This window comes from Thamnophis sirtalis, unplaced genomic scaffold, assembly GCF_051295495.1.
Source record: "Thamnophis sirtalis isolate CommonGarterSnake01/CBP01778 unplaced genomic scaffold, rThaSir2_p1.2 scaffold_14, whole genome shotgun sequence".
In the NCBI taxonomy this organism is placed as follows: Eukaryota; Metazoa; Chordata; class Lepidosauria; order Squamata; family Natricidae; genus Thamnophis; species Thamnophis sirtalis.
The window spans coordinates 23,518,880-23,537,074 of NW_028261394.1; the positions used below are offsets into that span (position 1 = coordinate 23,518,880).

Below are 18,195 nucleotides of genomic sequence, written 5' to 3' on the forward strand. Positions count from 1 at the left end.
GTTTGATACGATTCACTGTAGGTTGTTGCTGGTCCCACATTCCACATCTCTCTTCGGGCAACGGTGATCATGCCATCTCTCTGCATGTCCAGTGACAATCTGGAGTTCTCTGCTGTCCAGTGTGGACAGTGCCAGGTAGAGACCATACAGCTTCACAATCAACTGCAGGTCGTATGTGAGTGGTTTGCCACAAGCAATGAACAAATGAAAAAGGTAACACAACACTGAAATATATCTTGTTTTGCTCTTCTTTGATTGCATCTTGAAAAGCAACTTGATCTGTAGGAATTTGGTGTGGGCTGGAAGTTAAGCAGCTTGAAAGGTGCAGTTTTGGTTTTTGGGCTGAGCCCTTTTGATCTGTGTAACATTCAGGAAAATGTTTAGAAGTGAAAAACAATATTCTTGTTTTCATATAAATTTAATAAGGTAAATTGCGTAAGATTTGTCACAGAGGCTTGATTACACAAATCCTGATTCTGTTTTTTCCCATGCAAATAATTCAAAATGCAAAATAAAATCCCACGCAGCTTAATGACCCTATCCTCTATTTGATAAGTTTTTAATCACATACTATGGATCAGGAATATGCCTGTGCAGTAGAGAAGATGGAGTTGGATTCTTGTTTCTCTTGAAACCTCTATTAGCCTCAAAGGAAAAACCTTTCATCCTTGTTCATATTGATGAAAAACCACCCTACTTCCAGGGACACCTTAAAGGTGTTTCTAGAAAATTGGTCAAAAGTTTGGTGAGGGCTGAGGCAATAATTCTTGTCCTCTAGGGTGTGCTGTCCTTCACAAGGATTCTTCAGAATGGCATAAAGAGGCAAGCTTTGCTCATGACTTCATTGTTTGTTGTAAGCTCAGGTGGATAAGCACATGCCGATGACCTTGCGCCGGAAAATGCGGGAACACAAGGTGAAGCCCCATGTCTTTGAGATGATTCCCCCATATGGGATCCTGGGTCCCGGAGAGCGGCTCAACGTGCAGGTCAAGTTTGCCCCAAGAGAAGAGGTACGAAATGAAAAAAACTGTTTGGAACACAGCAAGTATCTGAAGTGTTTTCAGGCAGAGATGCATTGATCGCAGGAGAGACAAAGAAAGGGAGGGCTTCATTGGACAATTATGCAAAGTAGATTTATTTATTTTTTTATAATTTTATTTATAGTTTTTTATTTAACATCCATAGGTGCTTGGTGGACAAAGTATTGTCTTGGTTGATATATTTTACACACAGTAATAATAGTAGTAATATTTTTAGATATACATAATCATAATCTTTCAACTTTTAACATTTGTATACATATAGTAGTCATGATGTATTCTATTCTATATCAATATACATAATTCTATTTTCCCCATTTCTACTTTCTACCTTTTTTTTCTACCTCTTAATAAAATAGCCACCCAAAGAAGTATTTTATATCTTTCCATCATCTCTTACCCTTTTTAGAATGTCAGCTCTTATTGACTTTTTGGTAAATCTTTCATGCTTCTCCCTTGAGATCTTGTAGCTCCTTACATCACATTTATTTAATCTTAGTATTTCATCTACCACATGTATCTCTTGTGTCTTGGATCTCTAAAGAACCCATCTGTAATTCTTTCATCATTCTTGAGAGAACTTTTGCTTTGTTTTCTTCTATATTTTGAACTCTTAGAGTATAATCTGTCTGTTCTGTTTTTATTGCTATCTCTTCCATATCTTTCTCAACTTGTGTCATTTTTGGCTTTATCTCCTCTTTTTTTTCCTCAGCTCTTTCTGTTTTCTTCTTTATTTTCTAAATTTTATTATCATTTACTGAGTGTTTTCTAGTCTTACATCTTTATCCTGCATCAATTCCATCATCTCCCTATGATTCCTTTCATATCTGTGAATGCATTGAAACATCAATATTTCTTTATAAAGCATATTTGTTTTACCCTGTTGAAACATCTTATACTCATTTAATGAGTTACTAGTAATTCAAGATTCCATTAAGATTCCAATATCCCAGTTTCCTAGAAACACCAAAAACGTCAATGTTAATAGAATTTACACAGTCCTGGAACTGTTCCTCAAAATCTCCTAAATTTATAGTCCTTAGAATTTTCCAATTTATGCCCTCTAAATTCCCCAAATTTGTAAGTTTTGTTTAATTTTTATTTTTTCCTTTTCGCTTCGTAGAGTGTTTCTAACAAATAGTCTTAATAATCCAGATTGGCCTACCAAATTTCTCCAAATGTCTTTAATCCACAGAATCAAATATTCAATTTCAAAGAAGCTTCTTGTTAATTTTAATTCACCTTGCCTTAGAAATTGTCAAAAGGCCCACTTAGTACTTCCAAGCCGCCAAAACAGCAGAAGATATGGAACCAAAATAAAAGGCCTTCCAGATGTTGTTTGTCTTTCACTATTTCCTTTGTTCTCTTTATTTTTTCTTATTTTATCACTTAATCCTCACTGTCAAGGTCATTCCCCACTGTGTTCTAGTATAATATCTTCTTTCGCCAGTAGGTGGCATCCCTGTTCAAGGTTTCAGCATTAAACAGCTGACTGTCAGAAAAAAAATTGAGGGGAAAAAAAGAGATTCTTTTTTCTTTATACAATTTCTTCCAATAATCAAAAAGTGTTATCCACAATTTAAGTCATTTTTCATACTACTACCAGTTCTAGTCCAGGCTTTCTATATTTTAAAGCTTCAGAATCAAAAATTTGTTTCACTTTTGGGCATAATCTTTCTACGTGTATTAAATCACTGCTTTCTTAGTTTTGGAGAATCTTTTTTAAAAAAATGCTTTTATTTGGGTTTAAGTCTCTAGTATAAAAATTGAAAGTTGTCTCACCCAGTTTCAATCCTCTGTCTACAAACTGCTCCAGCTCGTAATCTTGTTATCCTGGTTATCACAGTTTTAGTTTTGCCAAATGTCCGTTGTCTCTGCTGCTGATCTGGAGGGTTTCTTTAGATCAAACGAGGAAATTGCTGTTTTCTTGGGATCTACAAAGTATCCCTCCTTTCTTGATCGGTGTTGTGGTCCACAAGTGGCCTGCAGAGCTGGCAGCAGAGTTGGGCATTGAGGAGGTTGTGGGGGAACATGGGCCAGTCCTGGGGAAGGCTCAGATGAGGGCTTTGTGTCGGAGGCAGAGAGCGAGCCAAGGCCATCTGGTAGTGATGTGCTGCCTCCGGAGCCTCTGGAGCCTGACATCAACGAGGCAGAAGAACAGTGTGATCTTGTTCCCAGTGTGCGCATGTGCAGAGCTGCCAGAAGGCAAGAACAGTTAAGACAAAGGAGCGACTCAGGAGTAAGGCTTGGAGATGATTGGCCCCTCTCATAAGACATAAAAGAGGAGCAAATGGACGTGAGCCTTTGCAGGAAGCAATTAGTTCATTCTGGTCAGTTCAAACTCTGAGAAGCTCTGTTTGAGTGTGCTACATTTGGCCTTGCCAAACTAATTGTCAATTAGGTCTCTGGCAGCATTTCAAGGGAGATAAAGGTGGGTGCTTATCGAAACCATTCTTGGAATTCTGGACGATTGGAGACATTATAGTCAATTGAAAATATGAATGTTTATTATAAACCAATGGGAATTCTTTGTTCCAATCTTTGCTTTTACTCCTTAGAGATAGGTGATACTATAATACTTTAAGGACTCATTGTTATTTGATAGATAATTATGAATTCAAGGAAATAAGGATTGTTACAAATGAAAGAATATTAATGGTAATCTGAACACATAATGCTCATTGACAGTGAAACATTTAGTTATGTTTAATGTAAACCAGTGATGTTAGTTCTAAATTTAAGAATTGATGCACAAAAACTTGTAACCAAATGACATGCTTGATGAAATGGAGGAAAGTTGTTCTTCTTTCCTCTCTTGCTTTGTTTTGTATGTGTTGTTTTGTTTAAAAAGAATAAAAATATATTTTTTAAAAAGGTGGGTGCTTATCAATATTACCCTGAAAGACTTTGGCAACTTGAGCAGACATCTGTCAGACTTTACACAGACTGTTTGTGATTCATTACGGGCTGTGTGAATGACCATAATTCACAGCCATTTAAATAAAAGAGGGTTTTGGGGACTAAGAATGTGATTTATGCTTTATCAGGAAGCCTAGGTCAGAACAATCATCCCTTCAGGGTGGCTTTGGTCCCATAGGGTCTCCTGGCAGGCAGGTATATGCTGGGTTTCATGAAGCTCTGCAGAGCTATGCTATACCATATCCATCCCACTGTGACACCAACCAGTCAATCTGCAAAGTAGATTTATTAAGGAGGCATCGTGCCTGGATATTTCCTCACCTTCCCTGCCAGGATTCTGTCCACATGCCGTTCCTGCTCTTAAATTGGATTTATATGGAAGAACAGCTGGGCTTCCCATTCTGAGCTCAAATGCTGTGAAGAGAATGATACCCCAAAGTGACTGGCCAGACACTGATTACATACCAAGAGTCCAGATAGACAGCAAATCTTTTGGGTTAACTCCAACAGGACAGAACCCATATCTGTCCAGCTGTTCTAAGTTGAACAAACACTATTAACTGAAGCTAGGAGGCTTTTGGGTTTAGATGAATTGGGGGCCTTTTTACCTGTTCTTATTTATAATAAATGATATTATTTTTTACATCCTAGAAATTATACCACAATGTCCTGATCTTGAGCATTTCACAGAGCACTCAGCAACTGCTGCTGAATGTCTCTGGGCAAGGCCTGGAGCCACGTCTTGAATTCAGCCCCTCCCTCCTGGAACTGGGGCCTCTCCTTCCCTATGGCGTTGGAGATGAAGCTGAAGTGGTAGTGAAGAACCCTTGCAGCTTCCCTATTGAGTTCTACTCCTTAGAATTTGACCAGCAGTATCTTCTAGAAGAGCGGGTGAGCTATTTGTACCAGTTTAGATTAACTCCAAGTATTTATTGAATAAATAATCCTTCAAGAAGATATTCTGAGACCAGCAATTAAAAGGTCTTTTGGATGCAAATATGTCACAATGCCTGTACAACTTAGAATAGGTTGTGAAATTTTCTTGAGTCAAGGACCATACTTGAAATGATTGGGGTCCACTCCCAAAAGTAAAAGGGATTAGAGGATTTAAATTTAATTAAACTGATTATACACCATATATTTAACAATATTGCTATTGTACCAGCTTCCCTCCTTGCCTGAGTTTGTTGACTCCATGGGCAAGTTGGCAATGGAGTTTCCCAGGCTTATGGTCTTGGGGACTTCAGCTTGCCTTCTCTGGAACAGGATCTGAGGTAGTTCAGAGTTCATGGCCACCATAACAGCCTCTTCCCAGTTATCCAGAACAAATTGTATAATAGTGGTCATACATGTGACTGTCAGAACTATGACAGGGTGTTCTAGATTTTGGGGAGACATTGCTTTCTCCCTGTCTTTGTCAGATCACTCCCTGCTAAGCCTCTAGTTCTCTGTCACCTCCTGTTTCTGCAAGGAGGCGCGTCCTATTAGACTGGCTAATTCCAGGGGATTAATGGACCCAACTGGATTCCAGAAGGAGCTTGACAGAAGGAGTCTGGCCAAAGCCTTGGTAGCCACTTATTTCATCCACCCCTCAGTTTCATGTGACCTGATCTCTCCCTGGAAGGCTTAATAGTGGGATTTACCTACAAGGTTGCTGTGAGGAATATATGGTGCATCTTGTGGATATAGTTGCTTGGATTCACTGTATTGGGGCAGAACCAGTGGAGATTACATGGGTGAAGTCTTTTAAAATTATCTGTATGAAGTTTCATCCTGTTGAATCTGAGGAAGTGGGCAGGGGTTTTGAAGGGGTCAGCCACTCCTGTATTTGAATCTAAGACCTCTGGTTGTCAAGGCCACTTGGGAAGGGATACATGATTGGGTCTGAGTGGTTGTTCATTCTTCCTTGAGGGTGTCAGGGTTCCAGATAATAGACCCATACCAAGCAAAACTCCAACACAGATTAATTCCTCAAAGAAAAGCTTTATTGGATATATCATATTGGCACGAATCTGGTGAAAACAGACTCTGAAGGTTCCCATGGTTTTCACATAATTAAAAGTAAAAGTTTTTCCTTCAACCCCAAAACAATCAGTCACATGGTCCAATCAGGTGCTGTCTGGTGGTCTGTTGACTATACAACCCCAACTATATCTAATCCCCACTCCCTATCCCTCAGCTCCAATATGGCAGCACTGAAGCTCCAAGATGGTTTCAGAGTTGACAGAGGGAGGGACTGGTTTCAATAGTTTACAGAGGTGCTGGCTCATCCTCTTCTCAAGGGACTTTTTAAGGGGAGGTCGTGGAAAAAAGTGGTCATATGGCAGCTTTAGAGGATCTTTGATGAAGTAAATTGTTTGGACTGCTTTTAGTCAGGATTGAGGTCAGATTATGGGACTAAAAAAGCATTGATTTTGCTCTTTGATGACCTTTGGCTGGAGTGTGATGAGGGCAGTGCTACCATTCCTGCTCTTTTGACCTCCCAGTGGCCTTCAGCATTGTTAATGATGGTGACCTTCTGGACTAGTTTCAGGAGATGGGGGCACTTTGCTGGTTCTCCTCCTTCTATGGGGTCTTTTTCAGTTGGTGTTGATGGAGGGAAGAAGCCCAGCCCACAGCCCCTACTTTGTGGGATGCCACAGAGCTTGGTCCTCTCTCCCTACCTATTGAATATCTGCATGAGGATTCTGGGTGAGGTGATTTGATGGCTTCAGGTGAGGTATCATCAGTATGATGATGATACCTAGCTTTACATCTCCACACTGGCTCACCTGAGGGATCCTGTGGATATCCTGCCCTAGTGCCCTAGAGGCATTCGTGGCCTGGATGGCGTGCAAAGCTGGGCTTTGGCTCAGTTGAAACTAGACTGAATAGATTTGGGTGCTTGCACCTTCCAGGAACAAGGTACAAATCTGCACATTCCTTGACTGATGAGACCCATGCCTAACCTACTGAATGAACTAGACAGGTAGAAACCTCTGGGAGAAGAAGGTCCCTGAGAGAGCCCAGTCCCAAGCCATGAAACAGTGATAGGTGACATCTAGGATTGTTCTTTCTAAAAAGAAACAAGGATTTTTAAGATAAGAAATAATCTAGGTGGATGAGGCATTTCAGAACAAATCCTCAGCTGGAATCTGTCTGAGAGTGCCCTGCCTGCATGTCAGAAAGTCTTTGTGGTTTGTCCTGTCTTGACTGCAGATTTTGCGGATGCTGAAGGGCTACGATAACCACCATATCCTTCTGCTGCCTCCTCGCATGCCTGGAGAGAAGCTGCCTCTCGAGGTGCTGGAATATTTTGAGGAACAAAAGAAGATTCAAGGCGACCCGGAAGGATTGAATCTGGATAATGGTGAGGGAGGATCCCGTGACTGGTGGGTCTGTGGCACTGCAAGGAGCAGCCTGTTTCTGCTCTAGCTTTTTCTGCCCATGGCTCTAAGTTTCTACTTCTGAAGAGAAGTCTAGTGATGGTCTCCGTTAATATCAGAAAAAAAGATAAAGAGACAGAAATAACACGCTTCACACAGATTCATTTCATGTAGCCATTGGGACAGAATATCTCCTGCAAGAACTTGTGTCACAGAAGAAAGGTTGCTGCTTAATTGACTTAATTAACCCCTTTGAATATGGAATAAACCTTCTGACTCCTTCCTAGAGGAGCAGTATAGGTGTAAGATAAAGGGAAAGGTTTCCCTGCCCAGTCATGTCCGACTCTAGGCTCATCTGTTTCTTGCCCGAGGGAATTAGCATTGCCCAAAGACCCTTTCTGTGGTCATGTTGCTGGCATGACTATATGCCAAGGCACACAGAAGGCTGTTACCTTCCAACATGATACTTATTAATTTGCTCGAATTTGCATGCTTTCAAACTGCTAGGTAGGCAGGAACTGGGGCTGGTAACAGGAGCTCACACAGGTCTTGAACCTTGGGGTGTCTGTTTTCCAGCTGACAAGCTTAGCATCTTTAACCATTGAGCCATTGTACCCTCTCATGATTTAGATATATCTTCATATTAATCATTTATATCAGAGGTGTCAAACTTGCTACTCATGGGCCGGATGCATTATGCGCTGGCCACGCCCATCCCCAGTTTAGCAAAGGAGGGGAGTTATGATACATCACGTGACAACAACATGTAATTGCTAGTTTGACACCCCTGATTTAGATTAATGTGATAAACAAATGTAAAAGTAGAAACAAATCCTTTGAGTAGAAGTAGTTGGGCCATGGAGTCAGTATGGTCCTTGAAGCATCTTCCATGCAAATGAAACCACTTAAGTGATTGATCTGATTAAATCCAGTTTCCCTTTGGCAACCAGGAACAATGGCAGCTTGGGGAGAGGCCAGTTGGAGTGTTGGTGCTCTGAGCTTGGCTAATTCCAGCCACAATACTATCAGAACAAGCCAGCTGAAGGTGGAAGCTGCACTGCCTGCAGTCAAGGAGAGGTTGCCCATCCCATCTTCTTGCATGGAAATCACATCCTTCTTGCTCGGGGCTGTTGACACGGAAGGCCCCCCACATTTGCAATCTCAGAGGCAAAGTGAAGTGAAGTCAGTGAGGCCCAATCCTGCTTGGCATTTTTCAGCCTGAACCTGGGATCCTCCTTTTCCAACACACAGTTGGAGCACGGGCTGAAGAGCGGTCTTTGAAAGTGGGAGTCCTGCCTTTCTTAGGCATGGCAGCCGGTCCAGAGCATCTCATAGGAGGGTTGTGGTGAGGAAACAAGAGGCCTGAGCATTGGACATGTAGACTATCTTGAGTTGTCCAAAAATAAAGGTGGAGTAAACATAAAATAAGATCATTTGGCTGAAATATTTCCTTGCTTTGATTGTTAAGAATTGCTGCCTATTTCTGGCTAGGCTTTGTCTCATAGTCTCGTGTTGGAGCACATTAACTGTTTATTCCAAAATAGCACTGTTTATCAAACAAGAATTTAATTTCAGCATTGTTTTAATGGAGACACATATAAATGCAGCTACAGTGTCTATTCTGAGCCTATCTGTGTCCCGCATAGACGCAGAACCATAAAGCAGCCCTTGAAGAGGCAGGGAATAGTTCTGCCATAGGCCTCTCCCATGGCAGAAATAAGGAGTGACCACAGTTACTCTCAACACACTGCTGTGGTATGCTTTAGAGTGCTCCATTGGAAACATTCTTACCTTCCAATGTGCATGGTATCCTTCCTCTTTTTGTTCCCGGACAGAGGAAGAAGAAAGCACTCACTTTTCTGAACATGGAATGAAGCCTCACTCTTCGGTTATGCAAGCACCAGCCATGGGGGCCCCTGCTCTTCCTTCTCTGTCACTCATGGACAATAATCGGACACTCCAGGCAGAATCCAAAATTGATCAGGAGGAAGAAGAGGAAGAAGAGGGAACTGAAAAAGGTCAAGGTCAAGGTGAGTGTGTTCTTAGCTTTTAGATACAAGTGCAATAAAAAGGATGCCAATAGGCATGAACATGGTTGCTTGCTTCCTCTATTTTACTGGTAGCTTCATGAGTGAGAAAAACAATTGTTACTTTCCCATGTTATAAGTTATTTAAGATGGGCGAAGAACTTGATAGGAATTAGAGTATTCTGGGCAAAACGTATCCTGCTTCAGACTTCCATCACACGCACTCAAACACTTGAGCTGTGGAGACTGTCAATTTTACTTCAAGGCTGAAGAGTTAACAATGAACAACAGGATGTAAACAAAGCACAGCTAGCTTTGAAATATGAATGTGCAGAAGAATTGTCCAAATCCAGGGTTCCAAGAGCATGGTCAGTATGGTCAGCCACTCCAGAGATTCAAGGTTTTGTGGTTTTTTTTTCAAACAGGAACATCACGCAAAAGCTGGAATCTGATTTTTCCTGCAAAGCTGGAAATAAGGTTTCAGCCAGTTGTTCATGATCAAGAGATTTACTCCCTTTCTTGGCAAGGACCTAATAGACCTAATGGCGAACCTATGGCATGCGTGCCACAGATGGCACACGGAGCCATTTGTTAGGGCATGTGGGGCATTGCCCTGTCAGCTCCAGCCGCATGTGCACGCTGGCCAGCTGACTTCGGCCTTCTTTTGAGGTTGTTTTTCACACACCGGAGGCTTCAGTGTCGCGCGCATAGCATGGGTGTGGCACGCCAGCACACAACCCCCTTGGGCTCCCCCCGCTTTTGGCACGTGACCCAAAAAAGATTTGCCATCACTGCAATAGTCCGTTGCTGCTATGTGCAGGGCCCAAGAGGCTTTACAATGCGCTCATCTGACTTTTCCACATGCTCAGGTGGTGCCTGTATTTGAATAGCCTCAGTTGATTCCTGAGTGTCTTTCTCCAGGCTAACATTCCACAGGCTCAGCTGAAGCAGCTTCTTCAAGATCAGATTCAGAGTCTAAGCCTGGGCCATGGCAAAAGCTGCCTTCAAGCACGTGGTGCCTGCGGTGAAGGTTTTTCCTTCACTTGTTTGGGAGCTGCATAACCATCCCCTCCTGGAGGCCTTAATTGAATTGAATAGGTGCAAATGAAGAATATTGAACCTAAAATATAGAAAAATATACCTAAAGTCAATATCTGCTTCCTAATCCATTCTTTTTTTATTAATCTGATTTACTTTGTTCCTGAATCCTGGGTTAACCTGTCTAAATTTACTTTGATAATTGATGGCTACATTATTTATTTTATTTCTCACATTTACTTGCCGCCCATCTCCTGGTTCAGGTGACATATTACTCATATTGCTTTATTTAGATAGATAGATTAGATAGATAGATTGACAGAGTTGGAAGGGACCTTGTAGGTCATCTAACTCCCTCTATCACTTCTTCTCTGTTTATAAGAATTAAGTCCAGTATGGCTGTCCCTCTAGTTCCCTCTTCTACCTTTTGGACAACAAAGTTGTCAGCGAGGTGGTTAGGAACCTATTTGATTTCTCACTTGGTGCAGAATTAGTCTTCCAATTGATGTCAGGGCAATTTGAATTCTGTTTTATCATAGAATGTAAACATTGGAAGGGATCTTAGAGATAATCTTGTCCAACCTTTTACTCATTGTAGGAATCCACCGTAGCCCATCCCCAAACGAATTCCTTCCAGCCTCTGCTCAAGCCCCTCCAAACTAAAGCAAATACATCACCTCTCTTGAGGTACTTTGTTTCATTATGGAACAGCTCCTATTAGAGACATTTTCCTGATAACCAACCCATATCTGCTTCCCTGTGATTTACATCCATTGTTTCTTCTTTAATCTAGGGCAGTGGTTCTCAACCTGTGGGTCGGGACCCCTTTGGGGGTTGACCGACCCTTTCACAGGAGTTGCCTAAGACCATCGGAAAACACATTTTTGAAAAAACACGGAAAACATAAAATAATTTTATGGTTGGGGGTCACCACAACATGAGGAACTGTATTAAAGGGTCATGGCATTAGGAAGGTTGAGACCCACTGCTCTATATATTTGAAGATTGCTATCCTATCTCTTGGAAGACTTCTGCAAGGAAAAATACCCAATGTAGTCTACTGTTCCTTTTAAGTTTTTCCTTCTTGACCTCTTATTATTCTATTTTTCAATTAATGCTCTTTCAAAAATATTGGACCAGCACGGTCTCCTGAATCTTGCTACTGTCCACTATATTCATGGCTATTTTTCCCGGTTGGATAATTATATTCTACAATCCTCATGTAAGTCATTTATGTTGAGCATCTCCGAGTTCTGCTATTTTCTGCTCAGCACTTCCTTCAAACACGACAAAGATTTAGGATGTATATTTGCTGAGTATAAGTTTTTAACCAGCTCTGTATCCATCTAATGATAACATAGTTCGATCCATATTTTACCATCTTCTCTATTAGAATTTTGTGGGAAAATCAGTCAAGGCATGCTATATTACATTATTATGATCAACTAAACTGAACACCTATGAAAAATGTAGATCAGGTTATCTGTGATCTGATATGATTAATTATTGGTAAAGTATGCAGGTTCCTGCCATATAATGCATTCCTTTTTAAATGTTCACAAATTCATTGCTCTCTACTCTATTCCACTGTCTGACCTGTAGTTACTCAGGCTGCTTCTTTTCCCCTTTGGGAGATAAGAATAACAGGCACCCTTCTCAAGTCCTCTGGGGCTACATCTTCCATCCATGATTTTTCAAGGATCACGGAAAGAGACTCCAGTTTTCTTCAAGATGTAATTAGTCTAGTCATGGTTGGAAATCTTAACTTACTTGGGGTCAGATTTCCCATTTCCTATGCAGTTTAGAATTTTTTTAAATCTTTGCTTCATTCAAAGATCCCCATGCATCCCAAACAGTTTGTCAAGCTTCTCCCATTTATAAGACAGAAGTTGAAAAATTGGCAAACTAAATAGATGGTTCTAAATTTTACAGATGGATACTAGGAGAGCATTGATATAGAAGAAGCAGTTTGAAAATAGGTCCCTCTTCCTCCTTGTTTAGTCTAGACGTGATGAGGAACTTAGAGAAGGGCCATCCAGAGCAGCACAGGGCACTGGATGAATGTTGTGAAGCAAAAGAAACATGTATTTGGCATCTGTACATATTATGCAAATAAGAATACATTCTTAGGTCTTAAATTGTGCAAATGTGGGACCAGCACTGGGTACAATATTGCAGATTCTATTAAATGTGGCTTCTCTTTCTTCAGAGAGCTATCCTCTCCTCTCCTAATCTCAAACTCAGATGATGGATATTCCCCATTTTCTACCTGAAAGAACAGTTGCAAGTAGACAGATCAAGTCAGCTGGGGATGCAGTTACTTCTTGAGTGAGTGCTGCTGGTTCAGCTTGTTGTCCTATTCAGTCCCTTCTTTGGTCAAATTAGAAGAGCAGATATTTGTCCTTTAGGGAGGCAGTTTTCATAGAAACACAGTTCACACCAAACCAATCTCCTCAGAAGTTCCTCAGGAATGTTTGACATGGGTGTTGCTACTTGATTGACCAACATGCCATTTATTTTCCAACAGGGAGTCAACAAAGTCTCAACAAGCATAAGGAAGCGGTTGGAGAGCTAGACAACAATCCTGTTTCTAAAGCCATTGCTCGCCATCTTGGCATCGATATCTCTCCAGAAGGACGCGCTGCCAGAAATCGTAGGGGTATTGCTATTATAATTCACGGAGCTCCCCTTACAGGTGACTGGCTTTTCTTGAACAACCAGGGCTATGTATCAGAGGTGGATTGCTCCCAGTTCAGCCCCATTCAGTCGAACCAGTAGTGGAATTCAGGCCTGAATCGCAGAACTGGCAGCAACCTAGGCCTGCTACGCCCCCAAACTGGTTCCCTTGCCACTACTGGGCTGCCACTATTTTGGTTTTTAGTGATTGCACATGCGCAGTTCACTGTAAATTGTTCTGCGCATGCACGAAAAACAATTTACATTGAACAGCACATGTGTGCGAGGGTTGCGAATCAGCAGTAAAACTGGCAGCAACCCACCCCTGGACTGAACATATCTCACCCATCATTCTTCTGATTAATGTATCTATTCTGAACCTTTAGGATTATTATTTTTCTAATGTTAAGTCAGATTCTAAATCTGCATGTGAAATTCTAAACTTTCCTCTGAGATCCACTTTGGAAAAAATATTTAGTTTGTGTAGCCATTTTGAAAGTCCAGAAATGAGACAGGTGTCACAATACTTAATAATTTCAGGATTCAGGATCCTCATGAGAGAGCCTTCTTCCTGAACAAAAACTACTGGAGCCCTGGGATTTGTCTGAGTGCCAGCTGTTACAACATACATACACCTCTATAAGGGACTGTAGCAGCCACTTTTAGGACAGAAAGGCAGAAGACTAGAAGAGCCCATTAATAGTCAGAAGTCATGATTCTTAACCTCACCACACTATGAACTCATCCATAGTTTCAACTGGAAAACTGAGTATCCTAGACTAGTGGTTCTTGACCTGTGTCTATGGACCCCTGGGGAGCCACAATGTCATCATAGGGAGTGCACAAAGTCTTGAAAAAATGTTATAATTTAAATCTAGAGTTAAATCTTGGGAGTCTATAGCCATGGTTTGTGGCCACAAAAAGTATTCAAAGTTGAAAAAAAGGTTGAGAACAATTATCCTAAACCAAGCTAAATCGAAAAATGCTAGGAAATTTTTGAAAACTTGACCCTCAACAAATCAGCCAACAACAGGTATGTAGAGATAAACAGCATTCACATACCGCTACTCCAAAAACCATGCAAAAGCTAAAAAGAAAACAAAAAGACTACAATACCACCTTGCCAGCAATCAACACCAGATAAACTGGGATTAGCACTGGGATTAAACCATTACTCTTATTTCTATATTGTGTTTTGCTTTTTTATGCATTGTTACTTTCTAAGATTCTTCATTTTAAAATGGATAACCATGTGAATAACTTAATAAATTGATAACATATAACAAAGATGTAAATGACTGGTGGCAAGAGAATCCAGATGTTTTGGTGTTTGTGAGCTTCTGTATCTTCCATTCTTCCAGGGAAGACTAGTGCTGCTGTAGTCCTGGCCAAACACTACAGTTCAGCTTGCTTGTCCATTGACTCGGTGGTCCTGGAAGCCATCTCTGATGGGAGCAGTTCAGCAGGGCTTCGTGCACGTGAACTCTGCATCCGAGCTGCTATTGAGCAGGCACAGCGCGAGAACGAGGATGGTGGTAAGCAAGACAATGAGTTCTAGGGAGTCCAGCATTCCCGCATGTTTCCAAACAAGCCTTGCTTTCCTCCCCTCTAACCTCTTCTTGATCCAAAATCAATACTTCTCTGGGCCACCCTTTCACAAGACACTCAATAATTTAAATCAGTGGTTCCCAAACTTTTTCAGTCCACCACCCCCTTGGTGCTACAAACTGATCCTCAGTGCCCCCCACCCAGAGGTGGAATTCAATTTATTTTACTACTGGTTCTGTGGGTGTGGCTTTGTGGGCATGGCTGGGGGGGTCATGTCACAGAGCGGTTTGCACGATGGAAGGAAGATAGTAACAGTAAAATTCAAAACTGTAACAATTAATTGCACATTTATTCAAAATCCAATTTAAAAACCTTTTTAGTTAATATTAATTCAACAAAATTGTTGAACATGATCCAGTGATACCAGGTTTTTAAAGTCTTAGTAACTAGTAACTTAGTAAACTCAGTAAAATTTAGTAACTACTTCACTGTTCAGTAAATTCTTAATGTGATGGATGGGCTTGATGAAGTGTTACCAGAAAAAAATGTTTTTTCAAAGGAAATGGCAATCAGCTATTTCCCAAACTGTAGGCAGAACTCCAGGATGTGGGACCCGGAGGATCCCCATTTTTAAAAACCTGGTTACAGGCAGAGGAAGAGCTCAAGACTCTAATCAGCTCTTTGTCTGCACAAGCCACAGCGGGAACGTGTGGTACCCAAAACTAGAACCCCTGATTTCTAGATTTAAACTTTAACTATTGAAATGGCCCATTTCTTCCCGACTTCCAATGAAACCATTCCATTTACTTTCACGCAAATCTCCCTTGCGGGTACGACGGATTCCTTCCCCCCATGTATTTCCCACCTGCCTCCTCAGCTTCCCTGCTGTATTTATGTTTGTCAGGGCACTCTTCTCTCTGGGGCCAGGGAGCAGCCTGAGCACTGGTGGCAGGAAGGGCAGCGGCAGAAAAATCTGGGCCAGAGGTTTTGGGGGAGGTGAGGCAGAGGGAGGGAAGACGTGGTTTTGGAGGAGAATAAAGCTCTGTCCCCATGCAGGAAGGCCTCTGCCATTGCATCACTAGGTCTCCCTGCAGCCCCCTTTGCATGCTCGCCTTCCCTTAAAACCTGCTCTGCCTCACCTTTGGCCTGCTCCGCGCTTAATGAAACCAGCGGGGCCTGGGCCAAAGCAGCCGGGGGGTGCTGCAGGCTTGACATGCAATAGGCCCGGGTGGGTGGGTGGGAGAGAAACAGAGGCTCTAACGGCGGGACAGGCGGTGCCCTCCTTCCGCGCTGCTGGCTGGTCCAGCACAGACTGGCAGAGAAAGAGAGGCAGCCCATCCTCTGCCTCCTCTTGCAAAGAGACTCAGTAGCCCTCCAGGACAGTAGCCCTCCAGGACAGTAGCCCTCCAGCCCTCTCTCTCTCCCTTCCTCCTCCTCCTCCTCCTCCTCCTCCTCCTCCTCCTCCTCCTCCTCCTCCTCCTCCTCCTCCTCCTCGGCTTAGGAACCTGCATCTCCGCTCTCCCACTTCCAGGCTGCAAAGCAGACAGTAGGCCGATATGCTTGGGTTTTGGTGCCTCAACTCGCCAAAGGAAGCTCGGCTCCTACAGCGACCCTGGATCACTTTTTTTCAATCCAGGTTTTAAAAAAAATAAATAAATCAGGGAGGAGGGGCACAAAACGGAATACCTAGGCAAAGCCCTTGCTTTGCGGGTAAGGATTTCGAGATGAGCTCCCAAGCAGGGAGAAGGAGCCTTAGGGAAGAAATGAGTTGGCTTCTCTGCTTTGCTTTTAAATGTATCCATAGGTGTGCGTTTCTCCGTTTTCTTCCCTATTGCTGGTATGAGGCTTTCGCTGGAGGATGGATGGCTTTTCTGGGGCTTGTTATTTACACACAACACACTATATCCCCTTCTATGTCCCTGTCATTCCAAGTAGAGTCTTGCGCCCTGCGAGGGGGCCACCTCCAGCACTCCTCTGCCATCTTCCTTGCCTCTTAGTGTCCCCCTGCCACCATCCCCGCCTCTTAGCACCCCCCTGCCGCCACCCCTGGCCTCTTAGCACCCCCCTACGTCATCCTACTGCCCCTAGGGGGTGGTACCACCCACTTTGGGAACCACTGGTCTAGACTGGTCTTATGGAACTCACATTTTGACAGCTTGCATTCAGACATTTACTCAGTACTTGAAGTACTAGTTTTACATGTTCTTCCATCATTTCAGAATAGATGAGAATGTCATCAAGATACACTAGTATCCCATTGTATAGGGGCTCATGCAACACTTTTTTTATTAGTTGCATGAAGACAGCAGGGGCTCTCTGTAGTCCAAAAGACATCACCCTAAATTGGTAGCATCCTAAAGGACAGATAAAGATGATCTTCCATTTGTTGCCTTCTTTAATTCTTAATCGATAGTATGCCTCCCATACATCCAATGGTGAATATGTTCCCTTTGGCTAAGTATCTCAACATGTCTTTCATGAATGGGAGCAGGTATATATTCTCCATGCACATGCTATTTATCCCTCAGAAATCCACACACAATCTCAGCGACCCTACCCTTTTTCTCCTTGAATAGCACATGGATTGGTACTTGGGATGTCATGGGCTGGATGAACCCCCTGGCCAGGTTTTAGTCTCTCAACTCCCTCATCTCATTCAGGGTCATCAAATACATTTTGGGTTTGGAGAGTTTCACCCCTGGTAAGATCTCAATTGCATAGCCTGTGGGGTGATGGGGGGAGCAGGACATTGCATTCCTTCCCATTGAACACCTCTGCTAAGTCCCGGTATTCCTTGGGGATGGTCTCCACTTCTGGCACCAACCCAGAGGCCGCTTTTGTGCGCTCAAGGCCTTCCCTCTTTTCTCTCTGCTGGTTGGGCTTGCCCTGCTTCCTCCTCTGGGGGGGGGGGGATCCCTCTCCCGGCTATCATTATGTATCTCTCGCCCTTTGCCAAATGTACCATGAGGCTCCACTTGGTCAGGCAATATAACCCCAGTATCATAGCCTCTGCCGTTTTTGGAGCCACCACAAACCATGGTTTCTCTTTGGTCTCTTAAATTCAAGCATACCAGCTCTGTTAGGTAGGAGGCGGACAGTCCACCTATTATGGAGCCATTGACCTGCTTGAATTTCATGGGGTGTTGCAGCTTCCTCACTTGCAATCCCAACTTTCCTACTGTCTGCGGGCTGACTAAGCATCAGGTACACCCTGTGTCTATTACAGCTTTTGTAACTCCATCCCCAAATGGGGTACTATGATCTACGCTTGGGCTGAAAAGGGGGTGATGGTTCCACTTACTATCATGTCGTCTTCCCCCTCACTGTTGCTCTCGTAGAAGGTGAGTTGGGGACCTTCCATGGTTGGAGTTCCCTCTCCTTCATTGACTGGTGGGGAGACCTCTATGACTTGGTGAGCACTCACAACTTCCCTTTCTTGGGCAGCTTCCTCAGCTTTGATGGGCTTGGGGTCTTCAGAGTCGACATTAGTATTGGCGCCAGACAGACTGCAACTCTGTGGCCCTCTTGGTCACATCGGAAGCATGAACTGGGTCTGCACCTCAGGGCCTCGAAAGGGGCAGG

General features: G+C 42.9%; 1 protein-coding gene across 4 annotated transcripts in view; it reads left to right on the plus strand.

The window, feature by feature from the left end:
• Positions 1-18,195, plus strand: part of HYDIN (HYDIN axonemal central pair apparatus protein) — a 264,762-nt gene that overhangs the window by 136,868 nt on the left and 109,699 nt on the right. For all 4 annotated transcript variants that reach the window (XR_015698493.1, XR_015698492.1, XM_087729550.1 and 1 more), the window contains exons 33-39: positions 22-213; positions 864-1,010; positions 4,611-4,850; positions 7,158-7,308; positions 9,160-9,354; positions 12,917-13,084; positions 14,427-14,600. Coding sequence is in view for 2 of the 4 variants with exons in the window: in XM_087729550.1 (XP_087585676.1) it covers positions 22-213; positions 864-1,010; positions 4,611-4,850; positions 7,158-7,308; positions 9,160-9,354; positions 12,917-13,084; positions 14,427-14,600 (1,267 nt within the window). In the remaining 2 variants the exon portion in view is untranslated. The remainder of the gene's footprint in view (positions 1-21; positions 214-863; positions 1,011-4,610; positions 4,851-7,157; positions 7,309-9,159; positions 9,355-12,916; positions 13,085-14,426; positions 14,601-18,195) is intronic.